This window comes from Eulemur rufifrons, chromosome 24 (genome assembly GCF_041146395.1).
Source record: "Eulemur rufifrons isolate Redbay chromosome 24, OSU_ERuf_1, whole genome shotgun sequence".
Taxonomy (NCBI): Eukaryota; Metazoa; Chordata; class Mammalia; order Primates; family Lemuridae; genus Eulemur; species Eulemur rufifrons.
Genome location: NC_091006.1, coordinates 7,317,615 through 7,335,423, shown reverse-complemented (window position 1 = coordinate 7,335,423; position 17,809 = coordinate 7,317,615). Strand labels below are relative to the sequence as shown.

The 17,809-nt window shown below is 54.1% G+C and overlaps 1 protein-coding gene across 4 annotated transcripts; it reads right to left on the bottom strand.

Moving 5' to 3' along the window:
* Nucleotides 1–261: 261 nt before the first annotated feature.
* On the bottom strand, nt 262–17,683 carry PLD3 (phospholipase D family member 3). Of its 4 annotated transcripts, none has more exons than XM_069457202.1 (13): nt 17,503–17,683; nt 8,266–8,483; nt 7,656–7,747; nt 7,474–7,548; nt 7,242–7,384; nt 6,605–6,788; nt 4,663–4,783; nt 4,460–4,587; nt 3,109–3,309; nt 2,220–2,359; nt 1,418–1,583; nt 858–957; nt 262–759 (listed from the first exon to the last, which is right to left on the bottom strand). In XM_069457202.1, the coding sequence occupies exons 3-13, from the start codon at nt 7,680–7,682 to the stop codon at nt 572–574; spliced, it is 1,473 nt and encodes a 490-aa protein (XP_069313303.1). In that variant the 5' UTR covers nt 7,683–7,747; nt 8,266–8,483; nt 17,503–17,683; the 3' UTR covers nt 262–571. The 4 variants fall into 4 exon arrangements, with proteins under 4 accessions (XP_069313303.1, XP_069313301.1, XP_069313302.1 ...); XM_069457200.1 differs by lacking the exon at nt 8,266–8,483 and adding an exon at nt 8,615–8,646 and having other exon boundaries at nt 270–759; XM_069457201.1 differs by lacking the exon at nt 8,266–8,483 and having other exon boundaries at nt 270–759.
* Nucleotides 17,684–17,809: the final 126 nt, after the last annotated feature.

The following is a 17,809-nucleotide window of genomic DNA, read 5'->3' as shown; positions in this document are numbered from 1 at the left end:
TGCTGGCTACATGCCAGGCCGCACGGTCTCACCCCGCATGCTCAGCACACGCTAGCCCATGTGCACTACACACTGGGGACCGAGCACACGCCAGCCCACACCAGTCACATGCTGAGTGCTCAGCACGTGCCAAACCACAGCGGTCACACGCCAAGGACTTAGCACACACCAGTCCACACAGGTTGCATACTGAGAGCTCTGCATACTAAGCTGTCCCTTGGCCCTGTCACCCCATCTCACACCACTCAGTCAGGCACAGGCTGTACAGACAAGTTATTTACTTATCACAACCTTGGGCCCTCTTTGCCCTTGGAAAGGGGGGTGGGCCAGGGGGCCGGGCCCAACATGCACCCCCCACTTCTTCGGGGGCTGATCCCTCCCCCAGCTCTGCTGGGCCCAGGGCCACAGCGTCAGGCCGGTGGGGGCAGAGGTAGAGGTGGGAGAGCAGGGGAGAGCCTGTGGAGCCACAAAGGGGCAGACAGAAGCGGGGGCACGGGGACAGGGACCAGGACCCAGAGCATTTGGGTCCACGGGGGCCCGGCAGGCCTCGGCCTGTCCGCTGGACCGGGCCTCAGAGCAGGCGACAGGCGTTGCCCACGCTGTCGGCCGAGGTGTCGAGGTCATGGCTGTAAGGGGAGTCCCAGTCTCTCAGGAACACAGCCTCCAGCTGGCTGCGCAGGCCGCCGCGCCCGTTCTGCGTCACCAGCAGCGAGGTGCCCGCCGTCTCCGTGAAGTAGTTGCCAGACCAGTTGGAGGTTCCTGCAGAGGAGGGGTGGAGGGTGAGGGCTCCGCGGGGTGGCCGGGCCCTGCTACCCGGAGCCCCCTTCTGTCCCCCCGGCGGAGCTGAGGACTCTCACCAATGTAGGTTGCGCGTTCGGTCACCATGTACTTGTTGTGGTTGACACGGGCATAGGGGATCCGAGCCTGGGTCTCATCCGCAGGGACCACGAAGAGTTTCTGAGCGGGAGGGGGCACGGGAAGGAGCGTGAGGTGCAGGGGTAGTCAGAGGAGCCCCAGCGCCAGGGAGCGGGTGGGAGCCAGGTCTGTGGGACCGGGGACTCGGCTGCTGCCCACAGAATCCCTGGGGGTCAGAACAGGGCCCAGCGGAGGGGTACCCAGTAAACGCAGGCTCTGGTCACCTCACGTGCAACCCTGTCCCTCTAGAATGGCTCCTACTCACTCCTGAGGTCTCATCTCAGATGTACCCTTTCCCAGAAAGTCTTCCTCGGCCCCTCAGGCCGGGGCACCCCCCTCCCACCCAACCCCTCTGCCTGGGCCCCCATCCTGGCCATGGTTTCCCCATCGTGACATGGCTCGCCTGGGTCATCCTTGTCGGATGACACATGAGCCCCAGGCGGGCTGTGTCCCCAGCACTGTCCCGAGTAGGGGCTGAGGGCGGCCTGGGCTGGGCGCTTACCACCTGGATGTCAGAGTGGGTATGGTTGTCCCGCAGGGAAGCCAGGGAGAGCAGGAAGGCGCGCATGGATGGCTCCGAGTGTCCCCAGCAGCTGATGAGCAGGCGCACCTTGACGCCCCGCTCATAGGCGGCCCGTCGCAGCCCGTCGTCAATGGCCGGCCAGAACCTGGGGTCAGCGGGGTGGGTGCAGGGCAGGGAGGGCGGCTTTATCCACAGTGCGGCCTGTGGATAAAGCTTGGGGGAACCGAGCCTGGGGCCTGCTTTAGCCTCTGGGAGGACCACCCCATCGCCAGCTCCCGGCCCTGCTCCTGCCTCCTTAAATCCCACACCCCGTCTCCTGTTCCTGGCTACCCTTCACCAAAACCCAGTCTTCCATCATCTTACCTGCTGCCCCCTGACTGCCCGGTCATCCTCCCTCTAATCCCAGTCACAAACCCCCAACCCTGCTGCCCTAAACCCAGATACTTTTAGCCCCCATCCCCCAAGCCCCTCGTCCCATTTCCAGCCCAAGCTTTCTACCTCCCAAACCCCACACCACGCATCCCCGGCCTCAGTTTCCAGTCCCCCACCCCTGCGCCCCAACCCCAATATTCTCCTCCAAACCTCATCCCCACCTCCCCCATAATCCCTCTTTCTCCGGTCTCAAGCACCCAGATCCCCTCTCGCTGTCACCTCCCAGTCCCCTCTGCCTCTCTCTGTGGCTTCCCTCCCATCTGTCCCCTTGCCAGCTTTCTGAGCCCCATCATTCCCTCTCTGTCTCCTCCCGACCTGCGGCGGCTCCCTATCCACGTGCCCGGCGTACCTGCGCGGGTGGGAGAACTCCATAGTGGGCAGGTAGTTCATGACCGCGATGTAGATGAAACTCCGGGCGTTGTCCACCACGTTGAGTAGAGCCTTCAGGTCTTGGGTGCGGCCACTTGGACACAGGGGTGGGGGTGCACTCTGGAGGTGAGGGGACAGTCAAGACATGTGCTCTGCCAGGGCATTGTCACAGTGGACCCCACATACGGACAGCTCTCCGCGAGCCAGGTCCTGTGGATCTCACTGAATCCTCAGCCTCCACGAAATCACAAATCATGAGTCGCTCTTCCCTGTATCCACGCCTTTGTGCCGTGCCCTCCACGATGACTCTGGGGACCTGGCCAGGTGATTTGCTCCAGGGGACCTAGAGGGACCCAGGTTGCCCACCCCAACTAGTGAAAATACTAACAGCTAAACATGCGCTGTCTGGAGTGCTCAATATCTGCACAGGCAAGAGCCAGCGACGTCCAAGACGATGGCTGCTTGCTGCCATTTCATGTGTGCTGAGCACTTGAACGTGGCTAGTGTGACTGAGGAACTAAGCTGTTAATCATATTTCATTTAATTAATTTAAATGGAAAGAGCCGCCAGTGGCTATATGGGACAACAGAGAGCTACACCAAGGGCTCGGTATGTGCGTGAACTCAGTGGTACCTCACCCAGTAGCCCTAGAGGTTGGAAATACTATGATACCCATCTTCTAGGTGACACCGAGGCCTAGGGAGGTTGGGACATAGCCTAGGTCCCTGAGCAAGCAGAGTGAGCAGGGGTGAGGGCCAGTGGTCAGGACGCCCCCTCCCCAACAATCACCAGGCATGGCCAGATGGAGGCCAGGAGTGACAGCATGGGGACAGGGCATGCATGGCAGGCCCCACTTGCCCCAGACTCACCGCCAGGTAGGCGAGAGCAGGGGTTCCATTGAGGCAGATCTCCATTGGTGTCTCTTGATTGTAGCGGGTGTCATAGGGCCGGGGCCAGGTTGATGGGATGGAGCTGCCTGCCTGGCCCAGGAACCAGTAGGCCTCAAAGATCTTGGTCAGGTCTCGAGCCAGGCAGCTGCAGTTGTACATGACCACACCCAGCTCCTTGACCTGTGGGAGGACAGCGCTGAGCCTGGGGTAGTGGCCTGGGGCCCACAGATGCCACGGACACTCCCAGCCCAGCCTCTCTGCCCCTTGGTCTACCACCCTTCTCTGTCCCTCACCCCCACCTCCACCCCTCTGATAGCCAAAGTTCTGGAATGGACATGAACTTAAGTTTTGGTGGAAATCATTCAGTTATTCCAAAGCTCCAGGTTCCCTGAACCTGTTGCTTCTACCCTCCACCAAGCTAGCTCCTGCTCATTCTTACGTGTAGGTTGACCTGTTTCCTCCCCCAGGAAGCCTCCCTTGACTGCCCAGACGGTGCCAAGCAGTCCTTTGGGATCTCGTAGTCTCTTGGGCCTCCCTGATCACTCTCTCTGGTAACAAACCTGTCTCCCCATTGGGCCTAGGGCACAGGAACCAGGGATGCTCAGTCACAACTTATGTTTAGCACCTCCCTGCATAACTGGTGAGATTAGGACTTTAGGGAAATAATTGTTGAGGAAATGAATGAGTTAATGTCCTGTCCTCTCTTACCATCACATCACTGCCTAAGCTGTTCCTTCCTTCTTCCCTACCTTGTGTTAATTAATTCCTATCCATGCTTCAGATATCAGGGTAGCCATCACCACCTTTGGGACACCTTCCTCAATACCCCAGGTTGGGTCAGATGCCTCCTCTGGGCTTCCGCAGCCCTCTGTTTCCTCCATCCCAGCCCTGACTCCTCCCCGACCCTGGCCCCGACCCCTCTGGGCTGTTACTGCCTGGTGACAGGCCAGTCTCTGCATTGGACTGAGAGTTCCATGAGGTCCTTCTGTTACCACCATGCTCGCAGTATCATGCAGGACAGGGCTGGGCTTAGGGTCGGTGCTCAGGGAATATATAATGAAGGCCAAATGGGTGGACACTGAATGCCCCGTACAGGGGCTGGCAGCTGCCGTGAGGGATTAGAGGGAGGCCCAGGCTTCCATGAGCAGGGGAGGGCAGTGGAAGCCTAGACTGGGGGATGTTTCAGGGGGCCTGGTGGGAAGCAGGAAGGAAGCCATTGCAGAGATGAGGTAGAGAGGACTCTGGACTGAAGAGGGGTGCAGTCGGAGGCTGGGTGCCCAGTGGGGCAAGGAGTGGTCTGCACGGGAAGGGAGACAGGGTGCAGACAGACCTGGGTCAGTGAGCGCCAGTCCATGTTGGCACTGCCCAGGTAGAAGTGGGTCTGGTCCACCACCCAGAACTTGGTGTGCAGGACACCATGGGTCAGCTTCTGCATGTCCACCATGCGGACCTGGGCACCTGTGACCGAGAGGGGCAGTGGTCAGGGGCCGGCCTGGGCAGCCCCAGGCCGCCCCCAGCTGGCCCCCAGCTCACCGCTCTGCAGCAGGGCCTGCAGGTCCGCCTGTGGCTGGGGCCCGCTGGGCTTGCTCACGGCGATGCGGACCTTCACGCCTCTTGGTGCCAGGCTCTGGAGCTGCCGGAAGACCTCCTCGCCCTGCGGGGAGGGGAGCGCTTCTGAGGGGCTGGGCCAGCCAGCTCTCCAACCCCGTGAGGCACGCCCAGTGGGGCTATTTTGAGATGTGATTAGGAGTAAACACTTTCCACTAGCCTTTCTAGATTAAAGCCTTTACAAAATAAACTATCAAAACCTTCTTTATCTATTTTAATGAGCGGCTACTCTGAGAACCCTCCCAAGGCCTCCCTGCCGCTCCTGGGACCTCCCAGATCCAGCACTGGGAGCGGCAGTGCAGGGGCCTCCGGGCATCTCCCAGGATGTTGGGGGTGAGGGTCTGGCTGGGGGTCCGGGAAGGTATGGGCTGAGGCACGGTGATGCCAATAACAGTAACAAAGATTGTCTGGTACCTACTGTGTGCCAAGCCCTGTTCTAGGCCCCTTCATGTCTGAACTCACTGAATTCCCACAACCCTCTGAGTCAGGTCTAATTATAATCCCCATAGTGCAGATGAGGAAACTGAGGGATAGAGAACTTGATAGTGCAGTGGAATTTGAACCCAGACCATCTGCCTCCTACATTTGTGCTTTGAAGCACTTCAGTGGGAGTCAGCAAGAACAGGGTCTCACCATGTTGCCCAGGCTGGAGTGCAGTGGTTACTGACAGGCCTGATCACAGCTCACTGCAGCCTCAAACTCCTGGCCTCAAGCGATCCTCCTGCCTCAGCCTCCCGAGCAGCTGGGACTACAGGCACGTGCCACTGCACCCAGCTTTGGTTTTTAACTTTCATAATTATTGTTTTTTAAGGCAGTACTTAAAGAGCCCTGTAATTTTCGTAAGTTTTAACCCAACTTCTCATAAAAAGAAGCAGTAGAGAGAAGAAAACAGAATGAACACATTGATCATCTTTTTCAATGTGAGGGGTTATCCACCTAAGCTGTTCCTTTTCTTTTCTTTTTTTCTTTTGAGACAGAGTCTTGCTCTGTAGCCCAGGCTAGAGTGCCGTGGCGTCAGCCTGGCTCACTGCAATCTCAAACTCCTGGGCTTAAGCGATCCTTCTGCCTCAGCCTCCTGAGTAGCTGGGACTACAGGCATGCGCCACCATGCCCGGCTAAGTTTTTCTATATATGTTTTTAGTTGTCCAGATAATTTCTTTCTATTTTTAGTGGAGACAGGGTCTCGCTCTTGGTCAGGCTGGTCTCGAACTCCTGACCTCGAGCGATCCTCCTGCTTCGGCCTCCCAGAATGCTAGGATTACAGGCGTGAGCCATCGAGCCCGGCCTAAGCTGTTCCTTTTCAAATCGTGAAGCTTTTATGTTTTTCAAGTTTGTCTCAGACAATAACAAGGATATAGTAATGCCAAACACTCCCAAAGGGCTGACAGTGCCAGGTGCTGTGCTACAGTTTGCATGGATTAGCCCATTTCATCCTCACAGGAGCCCTAAGAAGTGGGTGCTATATATTGGCCCCATTTTACAGATAAAGAAACTGAAGCCTGAGGTTGCACAGCTGGGAGTCGCACAGCTGGGAGGTGGTAGCCTGGCCTGATGCTGGGCTCTTACTTGCTCTGTTCTTGCATTTCTTTGTGTGGCAGGGTCAGGGCAGTTTGTGGCTGAGCGACATCTGCCAGTCTAATCCCTTGTAACCAAACCTGCACCTTGACATTCAGAGGCCTCCAGATGACCATGACAAATGCCCCCAGTCCAGAGGGCCATGTGAAGACAGCTGCTTCCAAACACCTGTGTCCAGTCCGCTGTATGAGACATGCCCACCGGTCTCCCGGGCTGCAGGGGAAACCCCTTCATCCCCCGACTCACCCCATCCCTCTCCCAGCTGTCGGTCAGGGCCAAGGCTGCCAGGTACCTGCTGGGCAGAAGGCTCCTGCGTGTGGGTGTCATTGTTGGTGAGGGTCCAGTAGAATGAGGCGATGTCCAGGCTGCTGTGGGCACCGGCGAGCAGCCCCAGCCAGGCCTGGCTGGTGGAGGGGTTGCCCGTGGAGGCATTGGGGAAGTCCAGGCCCTCAGGAATGCTCTCCACCAGCACTGCTCTGTGGGGGGTGGGGGGGAGCACAATATCAACCACGGGGTGCTGGAGATCACTGGCTAGGAGGGGAGTCCTCACCTGTCTGCCCACAGGTGTGGACGGAAGACTGTATTTGTGTGTGTGTCTGTACTCACGATTCTCTGTGCATTTGTCTGTCTAGAGATGTGAAAGATGGGTTGTATATTTGCATGTCTGTGTGTCTCTACGCACAGATGTGGATGGAAGATGCTGCGTGTATCTGTCTGTTCACAGACCTGGATAGAAGATGACGCTGTGGCTGCCATGGCAACAGTGTATGTCAGGGGGAGGGGGGTGGGCATGCACTTGGGAATCTGCAGCCTCCTCATTCGTCACAAGCACTGGGTGCGGCTAAGCACAGGGCCCTGATCAGTGTGTTTAAGTGTCCCCGGCCTGGCAGAGCCCCTCCCCCCCACACCTGCACCTCCCCCACACTTACTCGCAGGGGTCATAGCAGGGGGCTGGGCGCTGGTTGGGCCCAAAGAGATGTAAGTCGCCGTATTCCCACAGAAACAGCTGAGTCATCAGGGCACCGAAGCCCACAACCGCCAGGATGAGGACCAGCAGGACCCAGCGGGCTTTCTGTGGGGAGGAGGAGGTGGTCAGCCAGCCCAAGGGGGGGCAGCCCAGCCTGTCCCTGAGACAGATCAAGGGTGGCGGAGGGCTCCTACCTTCTCTGCAGCCTTCCATGCCTCAATCTCATTCATGGGCAGCTCGTTGGAGGGCTCCTCAGCAGGCACCTTCAGCTGGGGGATGGGGATGGGGATGGTGGGGGCGGTGACAGGATGGCTTGGGGGGTCCCTGGCCCTCCACTTCACCCAGCCCCTCCCCACTCAGCTTCCCATCCACCTACCTCCTGGTACATCAGTTTAGGCTTCATCTTGCCTGGCAGCTGGGGGATACGCAGAGCCCAGGCGGGAAGGTGGGTGTGTCAGGGTCTCCAAACTGGTGGAACAAAAGCAGGCACTGTGTGGGGTGTTCTAGGCTTTTGAGGGACATCACAGAAGGCAGATTAGTCTTGGGACTATGGGATCCACTGGGTCTCCTTGCTCATGATCACGGGGGCCACTGGCATCGTGCCCAGGAGCCCAAAAGGAGGAAGATGGTCGTTGGTCAGCAGGGATTTCGAAATCCCTTGAGGTCCAATGCCTGTGCTTTCTTCTCATCGCTCTGCAGTGTCCACCCTGCCCCCCTTAGCACCCACGCTGTTTCCCTTTAGCACCCTTCCCTATCCCTCCTCCCAGCTCTAATCTAGATATTCCCGAAACGACAGCCCTGGATGGGGTCAGCGCAGCCCCAATTCTTTGCGCCTAGTCTCAGTCCTGGGGCTACTTACGGGGTATTTTCCAGGTGGCTCCTCTGCCCTCACCCTCAGGTACCCACCACACCAGACAGCTCTGCCCAGGACCACCAGGGCCTCCCAGCCACCCCTCAGCCCATCCCCCAGCCATCCTCCCCCGTACCCCTCAGGGGCCTCGGCCTTACTCGGCAGGCGGCTGCTGCTACCTCTTCGGGGCCCCAGCTTCTGCCCCGACAGGCAGAACAGGGGCTGGAGGAGGGAGGGGGCGGGGCCTGAGGGGACTCCGCCCACTGCAGCGGGGAGTCTGCGCAGTGCGCGCGTCAGCCTGGGCTCACCGCAGCGAGAAGGGGGGCTGGGGCCCCCAGATACGGTCCCGCCAACCTGGCCGAGGTGGGGGCAGTACATGCTTGGGGGATGGGATTTGCCACACTCCACCCGACAGTCCCTGTGTGAGGCAGGGAGGCCACAGATAAAGAGAAGAAGGAACCCCACGTCTTTTCTTGTCTACAAACCTGTGAATCTTTGTACCATGGGCATGCATTACCTAGTCAAAAATAAATACATAAATAAGATTAATAAAACGCTTATAAAATAACGTGGAGAGATTAAGGTTGAATAATAGGAATAAGAGTTGTGGCGATAAATTCAGCAGAAGACAAAGCTTATGGTCTGGGATGGAGGAAAAGGGCAGGGGAGATGGTGGATTTTCTGTTGGAGTCTGTTTGGATTTCAGTATTTGATTTTGTTCTTTAAAAAGCCAACTGATATTTTTATAGGGATTAAAAAAAAATTTTTTTTTGATCCAGGCTTCCAGATCGCACCCATTTCATATCTCCCAAGCAAGATTTAAAGTCACAGCTGGAGAAATAAATTGGAGACCCCTCCTCTCTTCCTCCCCTCATCTCCCTCCTCCTCTCTTCATTGCGAGAGGGTGGCATCTTTCTCAATGAAACGGACAGAACACCCTCTCCCCTGAACCCCCCAAACACACAGGGCAGGAAGTCAACAGATAACTACAGAAAAAGAATATCATTGGGAGAAGCAACAGGTTAGATGCGGTTTTCTTCAAGGGAGTGGGATTTGTGGGTGGATCAGGATTGCATCTTATGGTAAACCTATTTCCTTTTTTTAAAAAATTGTGAAATATAAGCTACTTACAAAGAAGTATAGAAAACATCTCCATGCAGATTAGGAAATAATTATAAAGCAAACACAGGTGTCGCCAGTTTTGTCACTTTTTAAAAAAATCAGGGGCATGTATTCCTGTGATTAAAAAAAAAAAAAAAAGTAACAATAAAAAGAAAATTCCCAAAGGAAGCTAGGTTCTCCCTTTACGCCATGATCCAGTCCAGACCTGAAGGGATAACTTGGAAACTCCGCCCCACCCGGGTCCAATCCCAGATTGGAGAGGGCAGGGCATGCTAGAGCCCCTCCTCTCCTTGCTGGGAGACAAATGGGGATGGGTTAAAATGGGTCCAGCAGGGAACAGCACAGGTCAAGGTTACTTGAAACTGCAGAGGTCACCACCACCAGTCTTGGAGGTGGTTGACCACAGGGTTGTGGGTGGGGGAGGGAAGCAGGAGGGCAGGAGATGGGTTTTGCCTTTCAGTTTTCTTTGAAGGCCTTGATGAGAAATGTTTTATTGAAGAATATGGGGTTGGAAGAGCAGGCAATGTAACATTAGGGAAGCCAAGATGAATTAAAACAAAACTGAGGGAGAGGTGGAGTACAGAGATCTGAAGTGATGGTACCGAGGGAGCCTCAGGGCTGGAGAACTGGAATGGCCACCAATAAACCAAAAATAGGAAGAAGATAGGTAGACTTCATTCACATAGGTAGTGACTGTTTGGCTCTGAAATTGTGCAGTGATTCCAGTTCTTTAATGATGGGTTTAATTTTTTTATTTGTATAAATTTAAGGGATACAAGTACAGTTTTATGTGTGTGTGTGTGTGTGTGTGTGTGTGTGTATAGAGAGAGAGAGAGAGAGAGAGAGTGTGAGAGTGTGGTCTGGGCTTTTAATGTAATTATGTAACAATCACCCAAATAATGTACATTGTACCCATTAACTAATTTCTCATCCCTCACCTCCCTCCCACTCACTTTAACTTTTGATATATTTTTAACAAAGCAATACACCTAAGGCTTTTAAAAGGAAAACTAGTATGGAGAGGTGGTTTGGATTGGATTAGATTGACAAGACAGTTAATACGCAGGTGTTGGAGCCAGATAACCGAGTTTGAATCTGAGCTTCAGCACTTATGCGACTGACCTTGGAGAAGTGACAACACCTCTGTGCCTCTGTTTCCCCATCTGTGAAATGGGCATGTTAACAACATCTACTTTTCATAAGGCTGTGCATTAAATTTACTCTATTTATTTAGTACCTACTGTGCACCAGGTATTGTTTTAGGCACTGGGGATACAGCTGAACAAAACAGACACGAGGGAAGATGGATAGTAAACAGGATTATAAGTAAATTATATGTTAAGAGGTAATAAATGCTACAGAGGATCAGAGAAATGGGGTGGTTTGCAATTTTAAATAAGGAGGTCAGAGAAGGCCTCACTGAGAAGGGGGTACCTGAGAAAAACTTCAAGGAGGGGAGGGAGGGAACTACCTGGACTTGGGTGGGGGGGAAACAGCCAGTACAAAGGCCCTGAGGCAGCAGTGAGCCTGGTGTGGATGGGGTAGGGCCAGGAGGCCAGTGTGTCTGCAGTGGAGTGGCCTGGGGGGAAAGGGGGTAGAGATATGTCACAGAGGTGGCAGGACCAGATCCTTCAGGGCTGTCTGGACTGTGGTGAGCAGGACAGCGTCACCCATGGGTTCCCAGCAGAGGAAGGATGACGCAATGTGCCTTGGGTTTTTAGTGGGTTGAATGGTGGCCTCAAAAAAGGTATGTCTGAAGTGGGCATAAGCCCTGGAACTTGTGTATGTGACCTTATTTGGATAAAGAATCTTTACAGAGTAATTAAATTTAGGATCTTGAGATGAGATCATCCTGGATTACCTGGATGGGCCCTAAATCCATTGACAAAGGTCCTTATAAGAGACAGAAGACACACAGAAGGCCCCATGGACCAGGAGGCAGAGATGGGAGTGAGGTGGCCACAAGCCCAGGAATGCCTGCAGCCACCAGAAGAGGGGGCGGCTAGGAATGGAATCACCCCTAAAGCCTCTGGAGGGAGTGTGGTCCTGCTAACACCTTGAATTTGGACTTCTGGCCGCCCAAACTGTGACAGAATAAATTTCTGTTGTTTTAAGCCAAGTTTGAGGAATTCTGTTATAGCAGCCCTAGGAAACGAACCCACGGCTGTGTGGGGAACAGACTGGGGCGGGGGCAGGGAACCAGGGACGAGGCTGCTGGGAGCATCCAGGCAGGAGCCAGGGGACCAGGAAGCAGGCAGCCACCAGGGTGCGGGCAGACACCGAGTGAAGAATGGGCCGGTTCTGGAGGCATTTGGAAGGTGGAGTTGGTGGGATTTCCACATTGGATGGGGGTTCTGGAGCAAGAAAGGAGTGAAGGATGACTCCAGGGGTCTCAGCCTGAGCAACTGCAAGCGTGGAAGTGCCAGTAGCTGATTTGGGGAAGACAGAGAGGAGTGAGTTTTGGGAAAAGACCAGGACTTTGGTTTTGAATGTGTCAAATTTGAGATGAGTGACTCCTGAACTGAAGGAATTAACACATGCAATGTGCACCACACAGCCGCTGACATGCCAGAGGCTCTCAGCAAATATGAGTAATTGTCAAGGCTTCTAAGAGCTCCCACCTCCAGAGGCAAGAGGGTTGCTTTTCATTGCAGGCCTTTCCTATTTAATTTCTTAAAATGTACATAGCACTTCCATGGAAATTAAATTATGGTGAGGGTCAAGCTCCTAGCTGGGGTGCCCCTTCCCCCAGAGGACTATGGCCTCAGCTGGAGAAGGAATCTGGACCCCTCCACCCCCAGATTCCTGGGAGAACAAGGCAGCCCGTCTCTGTGCTTATGTTCCCAGGACCCCAGAACCTCCAATGGGGGCCCAGTGCAACCAACCCAAGCTGGTCCTTATGCTCTGCCTCTTTGCTGGTGCGGGGCGGACCTCCGCCAGGAAGCGTGCCGCCTCCCAGACCACAGAATATCCCCCTGAACCCTTGGCTCGTGGCCCTGCCTGCCTGTGGTACCGCAGCCCGCAAAAAAGGAGGAAACAAAACCCACTGGGCTTTCGAAACATGTCAGGTCACAGCTCCCTGAACACGCCACCCTGGGTGAGTGTGGCAGAGGGAGATTTGACCCCTTCTCCACCCGCAGTGCTTTGGACTAGAGGGTTCAGGCTTCAAATACCACCTCTGCCACTTTCTTGCTGAGTGACCTTGGCCATGGGGCTTTACTTCTCTGAGCCCTGCTGGCCTCACCTATCAAATGGATATCACCTTATACCCATCTGGAGGGTGGTAACTGGGGGATCTCTGAATGGTTAAGGGGGTGGGTCTCAGAGTCCCAGGGTCCTGGGTTCAGATCTTAGCTCTGTGAACTGGGAACAAGAGTTCCCTCTCTGAGCCTCACTTTCATTCTCTGAACAATGGGGTGATTAATAATAAATACCAACCTCACATTTTCTGGGAAGAGTCAATGAGATCACCCACGGCAGGCAGATAGCACAGTGAACCCACATACATGCTGGTTGGGGAGATCTGTGGGGACCCTGGTATCCTGAACATATTGTCATCACAGGTAATAAACTTATGTATGTGTCCCTTGAAAAGCTACGTCTGTGTCTGATTTATTCCTCTCTCTCCAGTGCCCGGCACATTGTAACTGCTCCATAAATATTTGTGGAAAGCAGAAGAAATAGAACAGTAGAATGGAACACTTTGAGAAAAGACTTTTTTAGTTGTCTCTCTAGACCTAGTGATGCTTGTTTTATGTACAGTGATAACCAGCTTGTGTTCTAAGCCCAGAGCAGAGAGAGTGGGCGCAGATAATGGCATCTCAGCAAAAGTAAAGTGCAGAGAGTTGGGGAAAAGGTCAAGGCTGATTCAGGCCATTGGAGAATGGCAAGGAGGGTGCTGCGGAAGCCAGTGGGAAGCACTGGGCAGGCCCTACCACAGGAGACATTTACAAATCTTCGGGCCTTCCACATGGTTTAGAACAAATGTTCTCGTGTTTAGGGTAATAATTTTCACTTGATGGTGTCACAGACACCTTTGGACTGAACAATCCACTGGTGGTGGTCAAGCCTACAGAAAACAGAACCGCACACTGGTTTTGCAAACTGGGTTTTGTTTGTTTGTTTTTTTCTTTAGCAGTAGTTCCTTTATTTCAAAGGACCCCTTAAGATAGGTGTCCCCTCCTAGGGAGAGAAGATGCTCAGCCTGAAAAACAAATTAAACAGGTCCAAAGCAGCATCATGAATGGTGAATCCTTCTGAAATGGAAGTAGCAAATCTAAGCTGCCCCACTCCAGCTCAAAATCCTTCTGTGGCTCCCCACTGTCCTCAGGACAAAGTACAAACTTCTTACCAGGTCCTATAGGGCCCTACACGGATAGGCCCTTGTGGACCTCCCCCCACCATTAATTACAGCTTTAGTTCCCCTTGCTGAACCCAGAGCTCGGTCTCCAGTTTCCACCTGTCTCCTGAACTCCAGCTCTGGAGATTCCATACTCTCCCTGACTCCCCCAGCCCTGGGCCTTGTCCTGGACCCCCACACTTGGCCTCCTGAGGGTCTCTCCCACCCACCCTTCCCCTCACCCCCTCAGCAGCTCCGACCTGGTCTCTCCCACCTGGGTCACCACTCCAGCCACCTCCCTTGGCTCCCAGCCTCCACTCAACCCTTCCAATGCCCTTCCATTTGAATGTGGCTTGTCCCTCCCCTGCTCAAAAACTCTGTAGCTCCCAAGTGTTCTCAGGACAAAGTCCCAGCTCACTTGTGGCTCTCTCACTACGGTTTATACCCCAGCCGGATTTAATATCTTTCAGTTCCTTGAAATGCAACCACATCAAACCCTCCCACAACTGCTTCTCCTGCCGAGCATACCTTTCCCTCCTCTTTGTGCTGCCCATTCCTATCAGCTCACATGCCACCTCCTCCATGAAGCCCTCCGAGCTCCCACAGTCCCCTGTGCCTCCATCCCACCCCCACCCCTCTGCTCATGCCCCGTCGCCTCTGTGCTGTCAGTGCCTGGTGATGCTTCTGTCTCTCTCACTGGACTGGGAGCCCTAGGAGGGCAGGGCTGGGCTGTCTCAGTCACTGCTGTGTCCTCGGTACCACTGAGCACAGGAATAGTACATGCCAGGTGCTCAGCAGCCAGTTCATTCATCTATCATGCAACTAATATTTATTCAGTGACAATTTTCTGATAAGCCCTGTTCTAGAAACTGGGGATACGACACAAAACAGAAAAAAGAAATCCCTCTCAACGTTGATATTCTACTGGGGGAGCGAGAATAAATGAGTGAAATACACGGTGTGTGCCTTGGGGAAAAATAACGCAGGAGAGGGGGACAGTGGCATCACAACCGGGAATGGCTGATGTTCCAGTTCAGAAACAAGAACATGACAAGTCTGGGGCAAAGGGGCATTGTCATCCCTGTTTTTCAGATGAGGCGGCAGGGGTTGGGGGAATCAGCTGCTCAGGTTGCACAGCAATGGCTGGTCGGGTGGGAATTTGAACCCGGAACTCAGTCCGGTTCCAGGGCAGTGCACTGTTCAACCAATTCATGAACAACAACAACAAAAAAATAAGGCAGAATCTCCCATTATTGCCTCACGTGAGGGACCCAGCCACCCGAGGGAGCTGTGAGCCTGTGGATGTGGGGCAAGAGGGTAGGGCTCCTTGTGTATTGAACCAGGCACTGCTCACAGCACTTTATATGTTTAATTCTTACAACGGACTTTTTTCACATCCCACTTAAGAGATAAGGGAATTAGAGACCTAGAGAGGTTAAGTTTTTGGTACAAAGGGACACAGCCAGGAAACGGTAGAGGCATGATTTCAACCCAAGCTGCCTTGGGGTTCCAGGGATAGATGCCCCACAACAGCTGCTTCTCCTGTTGCTCACCACCTGTAGATCTGCAGGTGTGTACCCACCCTCCCCAATAGCTACTGAACCCAGTGGTGGCTTTGACATCTCAAAAGCTCCATAAGCATCTCCCTCCCCCTCCAAATCTTCGACAAAGATTTTTTTTTTTGCGATGGGGTCTTGCTATGTTGCCCCGGCTGGTCTCAAACTCCTGGGCTCAAGCGATCCTTCCACCTCAGCCTCGCAAGTAGCTGGGATTACAGGTGTGAGCCACTGTGCCCAGCTCTGATGGATATCTGAAGTTTTCTCCAAATATAAAGGATATATGAGTGCAGCTTGAAGACTCTGGCTCTCCTTCCAACAAGGCTGCCTCTTGCCGATCCATCTGGGTAGAAGTTCTGGAGCTGCTGATGCTGCTCAGGGTGATGGCTTCATGGCACATTGGACTGTGTCCCTCCTCTGCTCCAAATCCTCCGTGGCTCCCTCCTCCCTCAGAAGAAAAGCCAGTCTTCTCCATAGCCCAAGAATTCCTATCACAATCTGCCCCTGTCACCTCTGTGACCTCGTCTCCTTCCCTCACTGACCTGCCTGCTCTTCCTTAAATATTCCGAACACACTCCTGCCTCAGGGCCTTTGCATTTGCTATTCTCCCCGCAGATAGCCATGTCACTCTCTCCTCTAAGTCTTCGTTCAAATCCCACCTTCTCAGAAACCTTTCCCTGACTACCCCGTTTAAAACTACAACCTTGACTCCACATTCCCCATCCCCCTTCTAACATCAAATAATCTACTTACCTGTTTGCTTATTGTCTCTTACCCCCACTAGACTATAAACCCCATAAGGCAGGGGTATTTTTATCTGTTTTGTTCACTGATGTGTCCCCGATGCCTAGCACAGTGTTGGGCACACAGTACATGCTTAAGAAGTATCCACTGAGTGAATAACTTGTGTTTTTGCTCCATATTGCAGATGCAGTAACTGAGGCATAGGGAGGTTAAGCCAGCTGCCCAAGGTCATGCAGCTATTTGAGTACTAAGTGCTAGACCGAAGATTGTTCCAGCCCCCAGGGTCACGTCACCAACCACTGTACCACACTGCCACACTGGGACAAGCTGAGTGCAGAGGATACTTACCACTCTGCTTGGGGATTCAGAACTGCTGAGGCTTGACTGGAGCGTGGAGGGACCTGCCTCATCTCTCCATAGCTCCAATTCTAAAAGTCCAAGGAGGTCTAGGGCTAAGCTACTTATAGTCTCCCCCTACCCTACCAAGCCCTCCATGACTCCAACAGCACTGGCTAAATGCTCTCATTTTTAGGGGTGGGAAATCACTCAATCCAACAAGATAAAGAGATAGAGATTGAATATTTACAGAAGCAAGGTTCAGGACGGCTGACAGGCCACCCCCTCAGTGGTGGTGACGTGGCAGAGGTGAGGGCAACATGGAGGTCGTGGGGTGGTGCGGCTGCTGTGGCAGAGGGGTTGGTGATAATGAGGAGTGTGACACACCACAGGAATGATGAGGGCAGCTGGGGAGAGGAGAAAGGAGACTGTGAGGAGGTGATGAAGGTGATTGGATGAGGGTGAGGGTGACAGGGTTAGGAACAATATTAGCCAAAAACGCCATGATGAGCATGTCACAAGAACAAACTCACAGAATCTTCACATTCATCCCTGATGTAGGTAGGTGTCCCTGTGTGCGTTTTACAGGTGAGGAAGCTGAGATTGGAAAGGCGTGGTAAGGTGATCAAGGTTACCCAGAGGTTTAGTGGTGGAGCTGGGATTCTGGCACACCCTGAATAATGCGCTCTAGGACCCGTATGGTAGGAGTAGGTGAGATGTGACATGTGACACGGGGAAATGACGGAGACATGGAGGGAAGAAAAACAACTGTAAAACTGGGTGGCTCCTTATGGGGAAAACTGGAAGAATGAGACATGGATGGTGACTGTCTGAGGAGCAATGGTGACATGGGAGGAACGAAGACATAGGGGGTAATGACATGAGGGTTGCCTGAGAGAGATGTTAACAGTAGCTGTGCGAAGGTGACATGGGGGTCTGACGACGATTTAAGAGAAATGAGGATTTCATAAAGAAATGGTAAGAAAAGAGGGGTGCAGGTGACATAAGGAGACGATGACTTAAACGGGGGGCGACTGCGACATCTAATGGCAATAAGGACTTAAGGGGAACGGAGGCGAGTTAAGGGGGTTGACAGCGACATAAGGAGGGTGACGGCTACAGAAGAGGAGTGGTGACGATTTATGTGGGATGCAACATAAGGGGAGGGATGGCGACATAAAGGGACCGAAGACGACATAAGGAGAGGGATGCATTATAGACAGGACGACAACACAAGGAGGCAGCCGAGGCGCCGCGCCCTCGGATCACACAGTACCTGCAGTTCACGTCTCCCACTCTGGGACCAGCCTCGCGCACACCTTCCAGGCTGGAACCCCACCTGATCGCCCCCATCCGCGCGCAGGCGCACTCCCGCTGGACTGCAGGCCGCCGGGGGCCAGGCAGGAACCTGTCTCATTGGCTGCGCTCCTCGCTAGCGCCAGGAGCAGGGAGGCGCTCCGGGGACTCGGGGCGGTCACGTGACGGTCGCCGCTGCACTCTAGCCGGTGGCGGCCGGGCTGGCTAGAGCGGCCGCGTCAGCCCGGCTTCCGGCGGGGAGGGCGGCGCTTCCGGGGAGGGCAGCC